Source organism: Anomaloglossus baeobatrachus, chromosome 7, assembly GCF_048569485.1.
Source record: "Anomaloglossus baeobatrachus isolate aAnoBae1 chromosome 7, aAnoBae1.hap1, whole genome shotgun sequence".
NCBI classification, from domain to species: Eukaryota; Metazoa; Chordata; class Amphibia; order Anura; family Aromobatidae; genus Anomaloglossus; species Anomaloglossus baeobatrachus.
This window is the reverse complement of record NC_134359.1, coordinates 53,673,388-53,686,051: the sequence shown is the minus strand read 5'-3', so window position 1 is coordinate 53,686,051 and position 12,664 is coordinate 53,673,388. Positions and strand designations below refer to the sequence as shown.

General features: G+C 41.1%; 2 protein-coding genes across 2 annotated transcripts in view; both read right to left on the bottom strand.

Moving 5' to 3' along the window:
- The window catches only part of NOSTRIN (nitric oxide synthase trafficking), a 106,339-nt gene extending 103,526 nt beyond the window's left edge, over positions 1-2,813 (bottom strand). The window contains exon 1 of the mRNA XM_075318854.1: positions 2,642-2,813. Within this exon, the coding sequence (XP_075174969.1) occupies positions 2,642-2,692 (51 nt within the window). The 5' untranslated portion in view covers positions 2,693-2,813. The remainder of the gene's footprint in view (positions 1-2,641) is intronic.
- A 7,708-nt stretch (positions 2,814-10,521) lies between these two features.
- Positions 10,522-12,664, bottom strand: part of CERS6 (ceramide synthase 6) — a 350,340-nt gene continuing 348,197 nt past the window's right edge. The window contains exon 11 of the mRNA XM_075317290.1: positions 10,522-12,356. Coding sequence (XP_075173405.1) covers positions 12,198-12,356 — 159 coding nt within the window. The 3' untranslated portion in view covers positions 10,522-12,197. The remainder of the gene's footprint in view (positions 12,357-12,664) is intronic.

Below are 12,664 nucleotides of genomic sequence, written 5' to 3'. Positions count from 1 at the left end.
GAAACTCGGTAAGTATATTTGTCCTGCTTTAATCCCCATTTTACTTCCTTTTTTTTATTCAGATGGCCGAACCTGAGCAGTAACATGGACTTCTCTGAGTCTATTTTCCAGTTCGGGTTCGTCTATCACTAGTGGGGAGTGTTTTTTCAAACACAGTATTTTTGTGTGTGTGTGTTTTTTTTCTTTTCACTTCCTGAGTTAGTGATGGAGTTGTCTGATCGACAACTCCATCACTAACACCAGGGCTTGATGTCAGCTGACAATACACAACTGACATCAACTCCCAAAACTATACCCCAATTGCCACCACACCAGGGCAATTAGGAAGAGCTGGGCGAAGCACCAGAATTGGCGCATCCACACTACTTTTGGGGCGGCTGCGGGCTGCTATTTTTAGGCTGGGAAGGCCTAAATAACCATGGACCTTCCCAGCCTGATAATATCAGCCCCCAGCTGTCTGCTTTACCTTGGCTGGTTATTAAAATAGGGGACAGCCCACATTGTTTTTATAATATATACAGTATATAAATATACAATATATTTAGTTAATCATAAAAAGCTGTCCAATAAGCTCCACAGGGTTCAATTTTATCATATCAAAAGGTAGTATAATTCTATTATATAATATATAATTATTAATACTTTATATATCTATATGTCTGTCTACATGTCTATCAACTATCTCTATTGTATTCATTGATGTCCAAAAATGTTGGGAAAATGCAGATGAGCAACACATGCAAAAACGCAAGCAGAAGTGCATTAAAAAACCTGGCAAAAACATGTCAAAATGCTATTTATTCATGCTGCATTTTTATTGTAGAAATCTCTGCATCCAAATACTCAATGAGTGCATATACCCTTATTCATTTTTTTTTATGGGCATTTCTTTGCTCTGGAAATGAAACAAAAAACTGAACCAAACATTGCGGATTTCAGTGTCTCCTTTAAATGAATGGGTAAAATTTGCACCAAAATGGTGCAGAAATTGTGTAGATTATAAAAACACAAAGGGTAATTTTTACGTGGATTCTGCACAAAAAAAAAAGCATGTGAATGATAAATTAAAATACTCATCAATCTTTCAGGCAATGTAGAATGTTGTAGATTTTATATGTGTAAAATCTTTGTGGAAAGTCATTCATTATGTAATGTGTGAATAAGGCCTTAAAGTTTCGTACAGACGTCCATTTTTCACGTACGTGTTCTATGAATAGTTTTTCCGGATAGAACACATATCCATTATAATCTAAATTTGTTTACATGACCGTGTCTTGTTTTTTTTTTTTTTGCAAACTGCATGCCTGCAAAAAAAATCAACGAAACGTCCATTTCAATCGGCATCATGGACCAAAATTCCCCTTAAAAGTCCTTGAGTCCATGAAAATCATGGACAACACATGGGTGGCACCAGTGTGCACTCTGTGGTTAACTTTGTAGTCTAGAGGAGAAAGTTTGTAATTTTTTTATTTATTTATTTATCCACACGTAAAAATTACTGATGAAAAACTGATGGTAAAAATTGGGCAGCACGGTAGCTCAGTGGTTAACACTGTTGTTTTGCAGCGCTGGGGTCCTGGGTTCAATTCCCACCAAGGACACCATCTGCAAGGAGTATGTATGTTTTCCCCGTGTTTGCGTGGGTTTCTTCCGGGTTCTCCAGTTTCCTCCCACACTCCAAAAACATACTGCTAGGGAATTAGATTGTGAGCCCCAATGGGCACAGTGTTGCTGATGTATGTAAAGCGCTGTGGAATTAATACCGCTATATAAATTAATAAATATTATATATATAAAAAATATAAACTGACACATAGACCAAAATTAAAAAATTTGATGAAAAACACTCAGACTATTTTTTGCATATGTGAAAAATTGATTTCTGAATGAGGCAATCAAGTGGCTGCAACATATTCTGCAAAGGAATAGAAGAAGAAAGGAGGTGGCACTCACCAAGTAAAAATCTTGGGAAGGATGCGGGGGGCGTCAGAGACGACGGCGGCCGTTTTGCACTCAAGGGCACTTCGTCGGGTCCAGACTTCACTCGTGCCCCCCGCATCCCTCCCTTTTTGATGTCTATTTTATAAAGAATAGACAAAGAGTTTTACTTGGTGAGTGCCACCGCCTTTCTTCTTCTATTCCAGTGTTATTATATGTGTTCTAATGGAGACCGTTGCACCACAGGTGCTTTTTTTCTGTCTCTGTCGTGATCTATTTGTTGCACTGCGTTACTTAAAAATGGATGAAGAGCAGTGGATGCGATTTTAGTGCCGGACTTTCTTTTCTTTGGACATATTTTGCAAGTTCATACAAGTATTTGTAAGATCTGTAGAAAAACTGTTGAAAGTTTTCCAAAGAATAAACTACCGAAATGATAAAAAAATAAAAATAAATTCACCTTTGTTACATCAGTCCATCAATGAGACACCAGCAACTATCCAACACTGACAACTAATATTAATGAATTGCCTTGTTGTACAACAAACTAATAATTTAATTCCCTTCTTCTCATGGAAGTGTAAAAGAATGAAAGTCAATCAGTAACGGAGGAAAAATAGAATAAAAGTCTCAGAATCTGAAAGAAATCTTTCCATTTGCAAAGTAAATATTGGCAAAGTTACCGTGATCTTGGGTTACTTACGGCAGATCCTGCCAGCGGGTCCCTGGTTTTGAAAAGATGCATTTGATCCATAGCCCTGAGAAGCTTAGGGTGAGATGAGGAAGGAGCGGTGCATTCTGGAAATTATGACATAGAGGTCACATGGTCGGATAAAACCAGCGAGAAGGCGTCATAAAAATATTTAAAACATAGTCACTTTACAGCTGGCGTATTACACTTCAAATAGGAATCTTTTATCTCTTGCTATCAGGCAACTGGGCCCAGGTCTAGGTAATGTGTGCTCTGCTACTAAGTAAACATTAACTTATTCGAAGTCGTTGTAATGAAGCCAATTCATGCATGGACTTTAATCTCCGCGTATGATAACGTAAACTGCTTGTTCTTGGGATATCATGTAAATAAACTTTTGCACTTTAGGCCTGTTTGGAAAAATGCTGCAGAGTAAGACTATGCTTTCTAAAATAGGAGTGTTAATAGTTTATTTTTTATCCATTAACAAAGTATCAAGTGAAAGAACAAAAGAGAAATCTAAATCAAATCAGGATTTGGTGTGACCGCTCTTTGCCTTCAAAGCAGAAAAATGTTTCTACACTAGCACAAAAGGGGGCTTTACACGCAACGACATCGCTAACGAGATGTCGCTGGGGTCACGGAATTCGTGACGCACATCCGGCCTCGTTAGAGATGTCGTTGTTGCGTGTGACACGTACGAGCGACCGCTAACGACCACAAATACTCACCTAATCGTTGATCGTTGACACGTCGTTCTAATCCCAAATATGGTGCAGGACGCAGGTTGTTCGTCGTTCCTGAGGCAGCACACATCGCTACGTGTGACACCCCAAGAACGACGAACAACACCGTAGCTGCGTCCTCCGGCAACGAGGTGGGTGTGTCTTTCCTTCAGCTGCTTTCCGTCCCTCCGCTTCTATTGGCCGCCTGCCGTGTGATGTCGCTGTGACGCCGCACGAACCACCCCCTTAGAAAAGAGGCCACAGCGACATCACTAGGAAGGTAAGTACGTGTGACGGGTACTAGCAATTTTGTGCGCCATGGGCAGCGATTTGCCCGTGACGCACAACCGACGGGGGCAGGTGCGATCGGCAGCAACATCGCTAGCGATGTTGCTGTGTGTAAAGTGGCCTAAAGTCATGGACTTTGTAAGATAATACACAGTTGTCATTTAATCTTTCATATTTTTGGCAAGGGTTGTCAAAAGCTAATTATAGAGTATCATAAAATAAAAATTGGCAATGGATGAGGTAGTGTAAAAAAAAAAAAAAAATCATATAGAGCATAAGAATGTGGAAGCCACTAGCAGCAGCTGACGCACCACCACCATCACTGGCATCAGTGTCCTGGCAGTAGTACAACCATACACAAGAAACGGTTGGCTTTCTTTGCCTGTCAATTTAAACAGCAAGTGGCAATGTTATGGTGTCTGGATGCGTGAAATAAGATTTTTACAATTCTTGTAATATCTAGTATATAGCATCTGAAGTGCATAATGATATGGATGGTTTACATAAAGAATAAGCATTGTAGTGGGGAGGTAGTGAAAGGCATCATGCATTATATGGTATATTAATCATCTTAGATAATGTTATCTCTGGCAGTGACACCATCAATTTGAATCAGCGTTCTTTACAGAAGGGTCTACCTGATTACAGTTTACTAAGAGGGATAATATTTGGACTTTTTTGTTAAAAAACAATGATACACAATAGATGATAATGATTATCATTTTCATATGTAGGCAAATCATAGTCATTAATTAATACAGGAACAGCTGTGTAGCAGACCTAAAACTGGGGGAGGAATAGTCAAACCTTACTACAAAAGTGAAGTTTTGGAAGGCAGTTTCATGTCACAGATTATACACCACGACAAGACGCAGCACTGCAACAAGAAACAAGGCAGTCATAGTGCATCAGCAAAGTCTCTTCCAGGCAAAGATTTCAAAGCAAACTGGAGTTGGAATGTTGACGGTGTGGGGTTCACATAACTGCACCCGGAGGCGGCGCCCGGAGGCGGCGCATGTGTAGAAGGAGCTCTCTCCTGCCCATTGATCTCCCAGCAGTGTACTTAAGGAAAATAGCACCCGGAGGTGGCAGGTGTGCAGCTGAGATCTCGGCTTGTCAGTGAGCCGATAGCTCAACCTGCGCATGCGCCGACTCTGGGCGCCATGTCTTTGAAACCCTTACCGCCGACAGTTTCTGGAAGTTGCCTACCTCACAGTATCTGGGACACCTGCCGCCCGCACCATCGACCTGCTCCACCACTGCCCCTGCCTCCTGTGAGCCCACTCCACCACAGTTGCCATTCCACCTGGTAAGAGACCACTGGATTGTATAATGGACCCCATTTTTTTTAACTTTTCTTTTCTCTAAACTTAGGGTGCGTCTTAAGGGGGCTTTAAACGCAGCGACAATGCTAGTGATGTCACTCGTGAAAGCACCCACCCCCGTCGTTTGTGCGTCATGGGCAAATCGCTGTCCGTGGTGCACAATATCGCCGGTACCCGTCACACTACTTACCTTCCTAGCAACGTCGCTGTGGGCGGTGAACAACCTCTTTTTTAAGGGGGAGGTTCGTGCGACGTCACACAGCGGTCCACCAATAGAAGCGGAGGGGCGGAGACCAGCCGCATAAACGACACACCCATCTTGTTGCCGGCAGGACGCAGGTACGTTGTTGTTCGTCGTTCCCGGGGTGTCACACGTAGCGATGTGTGCTGCCTCAGGAACGACGAACAACCTGCATCTTGAAGCAGCAACGATATTTTGGAAATGAACGACGTGTCAACAATCAACGATAAGGTGAGTATTTTTGATCGTTAGTGGTCGCTCGTACGTGTCACACGCAACGACGTCGCTAACGAGAACGTATATGCGTCACGAATTCCGTGACCCCAACGACATCTCGTTAGCGATGTTGTTGCGTGTAACGGGGCCTTTATAATCCAGTGCATCTTATAAACCGAAAAATATGGTATATTAATGCACTTACACTACATTACATATACATTCAGACAGATTTCCGGAATATAAAAAAATGTTATTTTAGTGATTTATTTTAATATTTATTAATTTCATTAATTATTTATGTATTTTATTATTACCTTCTAATACAAAATAAGAAAAAAAAACCACACATACGAAAATGAACTGCAGAATTTCTATGTCACAGGAGAACACAATTTTTATTTGTTACTCCTATACATGTTCTTTAGGGGAATTGACCAGATAATGTCATTGTTACACCCCCTGAGTTTTACATTATTGGTACAATATAATACAATATCTTATTGCTATAGGAAAGAATGACATCATACACTTTGAATATCCATGTGTATATTACTAGAACAAACAGGACTGATTACTCTCGCCCTTGCAAGCAGCATGTGCACTAAAATTATATTGAAATCCATATGACTCATACACATACAGTGCTTCCAGATTAAATACTGTCTGTAATATATTACTCAATATGACTTTAACCAAACACTAAAGCAGATTTTGTGAGTGTAATATGCACCGGCCATGTACACAAGGAAGATATAAGAGGTCTGGTGTATGTAAAGGGGGCCTCAGAAGAAAAAAGTAGCCTTGTCCTGTATCGACCAATCAGAATTCAGCTTGTCTTTTGTAAAGGAAGGAATATAATTGCAAAAAAAAATCACATTATTTGTCTCTGACATAGTATAGAATGTGCTAGAATTGTTTCCAAAAATGAGGAAAGTTATTGCAAATTTTTGAATGTTGGAAGCTACCGGTTTGGTGAGGTCCCACTCTCTGCACATACATTGATCAGCTATATAATTGGTTCACGGCACGTAGACGAATGCTGCACCTCCTTTAATATTTTCAACAGGTCCGTCAGCATGCCCCAGGCTGACAAGACTACTCATCAGTACCGGGATCGCACCACTTAAGTTCCACTCTCATAGATTGACTGCGGCATTTAGGTGGTCAAATAATATGCATTAGAGCTAGTTCTGATTGCTCGTCTTAGAGGCAGAAACTGGCTGTATAATACAGCTGGCGCATGTCATGTGTGGTGCAGTCTCAGCTCTGGAGCCTGCTTAATGCACCAACACCAAACATAGAATGGTCAAAGTAGATAGGACAATGCTGGAAAACCCAGCACAGCTGCTAGCAAGTAGACAAAAACATTGAAGAAGGTGCAAAGTTCCCACAATAACCAATCAGCAGAGTTGCAGAGAGTTGAACCTTATCTTTTAACCCCCTGTTTTTTTAGATCCTAGGATATGTTTTAGTATATACAGTGTGTCCACCCATATCCTGTCCACCGGCATTAACTTGAGAACGGCGGCTGCTATAGGAATAGAAGTATTGTCTAGGTATAGTAAAGTAGCCATGTGCTACGCAATGAAACCACCTATAGCGCCACCTGGTGGAAAACAACGGAGTTAGCATTTTTATCTTGAAAATGGAACTAGATAGAGAAAAAAAGGAATTCAAAAATTGTAGGGCATCATCAATTCAATACGAATCGACACCTTGCATACAGAAATGCTATGATATGAAACCCATGACCCCCCCAAAACATTGAATGCTGGTCACACATATGGCGCTCATTTAACTTTGATGCTCAAAGTGGCCCCCGTCAGCTGCAATGCACATCTGGACTCTGGACAGTATACTGTATCTTGCTGCACGTTGTGCAATATGGTAGGTGACACGTTTGCACAAGCATCTGTGATACGTCGTGGTAGGTCCTGCAATGTTGGTGGAGGGGTCGCATACACCTGCTGTTTGATGTGACCTCACAGAAAGAAGTCCAATGGGGTCAGGTCAGGTGAGCGTGGAGGCCACTCCACGCAGCCACCATTCCCAATGACTTGTAGGAAGGTCTCCATGAGGTATCGCTTCACGTCCGCAGCCTTGTGAGTTTTACACGTCCTAATCATAGCATTTCTGTATGCAAGGTGTCGATTCGTATTGAATTGATGATGCCCTACAACTTTGTAATTCACTTTTTTTCTCTATCTCGTTCCGTTTTCGAGATAAAAATGCTAACTCCGTTGTTTTCCACCAGGTGGCGCTATAGGTGGTTTCATTGCGTAGCGCATGGATACTTTACTGTACCTAGACACCACTTCTATGCCTATAGCTGCCACCGTTCTCATGTTAATGACGGTGGACATGATATGGGTGGACACACTGTATAGTGGTCAGGGATTTTGTCTAAAAAAAAATCTCAAAATCCTGTCATATGAAAATTGTTTTTCATTCTGGAACAGCCCCAGGGGGAGCATAGGAGCTTACTGTGTAACATATAAACATATAAACACTGTGCAGTAAGCTACCAAGCCCTCCCAAAGGATCAATTTCATGTTTACATGTTTGCTTGAATTAAAGGGAACCAACCAGCAGGATTTCCCCATATAAAGTAAAGACAGTGCTATACTTGCACTAGCATGGTGATTAAAATCATACCTTCACTTTTCAGATTGGATCTTTGATTGCAGGAAAAAAGTTCATAAAGATCCAGAAATTGGTGTATTCTTTGATTGATATGTGGAGCGCGGCGGGCCATTATGGTTCTGGTCCTCTGTGTAAATTCCTCTTTTGGCATCCACCTGGCTTTCCCATTTTCTTTATTTAAATTTTGCACTGAGCCGCTATTACTACTGTTGGCAGCACATGCGCTGACTCTGGCACCATTTTAATGAAGACTAGCAGTGCACATGCGCCGCCAACAGTAGTGATAGCGGAGCAGCGCAAAATTTAAATAAAGAAAAGGGGCAAGGCAGGAGGATGCCAAAGGAGGAATTTACACAGAGCTATTACTACTGTTGGTGGCGCATGCGCCCTGCTAGTCTTCATTAAAATGGTGCTGGAGTCAGCGCATGCGTGTACCATGATCTCAGCCACCATTTTATTGAAGACACTGTGATGAAGAATATGAGCGGCATCGGTGCATGTGCAGATGAAAAAGAAAAATTAATCTGCACTTGCGCCGATGCCGCTCATAGTCTTTTCCACAGTGTCTTCAATAAAATGGAGCCAGAGATTGCAGTACACGCATGTGCTGATTCCGGCACCATTTTAATGAAGACTAGCAGTGCGCCTGCACCGCCAACAGTAGTAATAGTGGCACAGCGCAAAATTTAAATGAAGACAAGGGGCAAGCCAGGAGGATGCCAAAGGAGTAATTTACACAGAGCTATTACTACTGTTTGCGGCGCATGCACCCTGCTAGTCTTCATTAAAATGGCGCCTGAGTCAGTGCATGCGTGTACCGTGATCTCAGCTACCCTTTTATTGAAGACACTATGGAGAAGACTATGAGTGGTATCGGTGTATGCGCAGATGAAACAGAAAAATTAATCTGCGCATGCGCCGATGCCACTCATAGTCTTTTCCACAGTGTCTTCAATAAAATGGAGCCAGAGATTGCAGTACACGCATGTGCTGAATCTGGCGCCATTTTAATGAAGACTAGCAGTGCGCCTGCGCCGCCAACAGCGGTAATAGTGGCGAAGCGCAAAATTTAAATAAAGAAAAGGGGCAAGCCAGGAGGTGGAAGTTACACACAGGACCTGACACACATCAATCAAAGAATGCACCAATTTCTGGACTTTATGAACTTTTTTCTGCAATCAAAGATCAAATCTGAAAAGTGAAGGTATGATTTTAATCACCATGCTTCTACCAGTATGGCACTGTCTTTACTTTATATGGTAAAATCCTGCTAGTTGGTTCCCTTTAAGGTGGATTACGTTAGGCCCAAAAATAAAACCCCGTTCACATGTATGTACTGTAAACTATGGCAGTCAGACTAATTCTCTGCATCAAGCCTCCAGGCTTTTCACTATAATTCCGACTTCTACACATTTTCTACACACCAATCCCTTTATATCTTCCACTAATTTGTGTACAGGTGTTGCACAAACTGAATTACTATAGCTTACGAAATGTCATATTTTAAAACACTGATACTGAAAATAAAACCAATGTTCAGGACGATTATCAAGTATGTGTCTCAAGAGTAATAATACCATTGAACTGCGTAGGCACATCCTTCACAGTGAAAATAAAAAGCAATGAAAACGAGAGAACATCATCACCAAGTTTAGAAAAGAAGACTTTACGAGCTTTTTCCAACGCTCAAGAGTCACTATGACTTTAGTCATCGGGTGAAGAAGAAATGTCAAACGCATCAAAATGCAAAAAGTTAGACAATAGCAGCCAATTTTTTAGACTACGCGGGCCTAATTCATCATTTTTTGTGACATGGATACCTCTTGTGTAGTGATTTTTTAATTTACAATAAATGTATCCACCGATTTGAGCCATTTTTAAAATTGGCTTTTTATGTTTAGTTCATTTTTAGATGTTTACGTCAATGTGTCCATTCCGGACTGATTCATCAAATGTGACTTTTTAGAAGGTCGCAAACTTTTTGGGCAAATTTACTCCCATTCGCTCCCACCTGGAGTGATTTGATGGATGCCTGGAATTTTTGGGACATTTTTCAGGAGTAAGTGACTTTTTATGCTAACAAAAAGTAATATGTGTTAAAAACAGAAATGAAGAGCATTCTGATTTTAAAGGGAACCTGTCAGGTCCCATATGCGTTCTAACCTACAAGCAAGGTGATGTGTGTCTTAAAACCCTGACTATCCATCCCTGTGATGTAATATTGTGTAAAATAAATTTATAAAAAAAATGTTTTAGAACTTACATGTTCCCTATGTAAAAGAGCAGAGGGGCTATTCCCTTGGGCATCGCTTCGCCTCATCTAGTTTGCCTTCTTTCCGTGGTATCATGCCCCTGTGGGTGTGATAACATGGATTTACATAAGCCATGTCACCGTCAGCTCCTGGAATCCCACGCGTATGCGCTTCTCATTCGCGCAGCCTTCTTAGCCGGGTGTATGCTTATCAGCTTCACAAGCAAACTGCGCATGATCTGAAGGCTCCTGCGCTTACGACCATGCGCAGAATGCGTCTAAAGCCACCGAACAAACTCCCGGCTAAGAAGGCTGCGCGAATGAGAAGCGCACACGGGCGGGATTCCAGGAGTTGATGGTGACGTCGCTCATGTAAATCCATGGTATCACGCCCACAGGGGCATGATACCACGGAAGGAGGGCAATCTAGATGGGGCGAAGTGACGCCCTGGGGACTAGAACCTCTGCTCATTTACATAGGAAACATGTAAGTTATAAAACTTTTTTTATCAATTCATTTTACACAGCATTACAACACAGGGATGGGTAGGATGGGGCAAACTAGACAGGGCTACGCAACGCCTAAGGAACTAGTCCCTCTGCTGATTTACATATGGAACATGTAAGTTATAAAACTTTTTTTATAAATTAATTTTACACAATATTAAAACACAGGGGTGGGTAGGAAGGGGATTTTAGGCCACACATCACTCTGCTTGTAGGTTAGAACGCATATGGTACCTGACAGGTTCCCTTTAAGCAAAATTTGTGAAGCGCATGCGCCGTTTTGATGAAATTAGTGCAGAAAATCTTAGCAAATACCAAAAGACAAAAAAAAATGAAAGTGTAAAATATAAATAAATAGCAAAATATGAATTGGGCCCACTAACTTTCTGAATTCCAAGGACTATATAGTCCTCAATGACAAGTGTAATTACCAGCTAATTGCGGGGATAACAACAATTAGCGTAAGTGAGAAGTTCAAAGTAGACAATGTCTTTTATAGGGATGGATAGGTTACAAAACCCTTTTTAAATATTTTATTCGGGAATTCTGAGCCTCTCATTTGAGATCTTCATAAATTAGAGCAGCTTCAAAGAACATCTCTGGAAGACCCTTTATGGTTTTGTATGACCGAGCCCTTTTACTTCATTGAATACCATGTAATGTCTCTCTTCATTTGTGATGATGATTTAGGAGAAACTAAAATTTGCGTAAATGGAGCCTGACGGCTGATTCATGCTGCACAAACCACCGACAGAATGAAACAGAGACCAGCTTCGTTATTGAAGACGTATGTTTTACTCTGAAACGCCTATTTGTGGTAATAGGGAGAGACCTGTCAATCAAAGGGAACAGGGGAGGGAGAAGCCCCTGAAGACCAACCTTTTGGCATAATTATCCAAATCACGTCATCTTTTAAAAGTATTTTTTCTCGGAAAGTGGCAGCAAAACACCCGCGGCTGCAGAAATGAAGCCGGTGTCTGATTTGTGCTGCCCGTGGTTCACGCGCCATCAATAAGTGGACAGGTTTCGCCGAGCTTTAACTTTGGAGCTCAAGACTGGAACAACCTAATGAGCTTTTTTTTGGACGACTATTCAAAAATGTTCAAAAACACAACCTCTTCAAATATGAACAATACATAACATTCAAGCTGCAGAAAATACTGATTCATCGGCAGACAATTTTTGAAAACCCAAGACATGCCCACACACGCTGGTCATTTTTACTCCTGATGAATAATGGTAGTGCACAGATCGGATGCTCTGATATTCCTATGTTGGTCTCTGATGTAGCGATACATGGAGAAACTTCATTGACAAGTTACTAGATGTGTCCGGCAGCAAACAGTTTATTTTCAATAGTTTTTCTTCCTTAATGTTCATCTGAAGATGCAGCACCTGTCAGGTAACCATTTATTCCATTTGAACTGTTAACCCCATTGGTACTGATGTGAAGTGTTTTTTGTGTACGTGGTACTGAATCTTCTTCGTCTGAGCTGGATTCAATATCGCTTCTGTCATCCTTCGAAACCTAGAAATATTTCAAATTAGATGGTGAGAATTCAAAAACTGAAACATGGAAATCACTTCAGTAGTTTTCGGATATACAGTCATGGACGAAAGTGTTGGCACTCAATTGTTCCAGAAAGTGAAGAATTTCTCACAGAAAATGTATTGTTTTGTCATATACGTTTATTTCCTTTGAGTGTATTGGAACAACACAAAAAAAACAGTAAAAAAGGATTAAAATTTCACACAAAACCCAAAAAAATGGGCCGGACAAAATTGTCGGGACCTTGAACTTAATATTTGGTTCTATACCCTGCAATCAATCGCTTT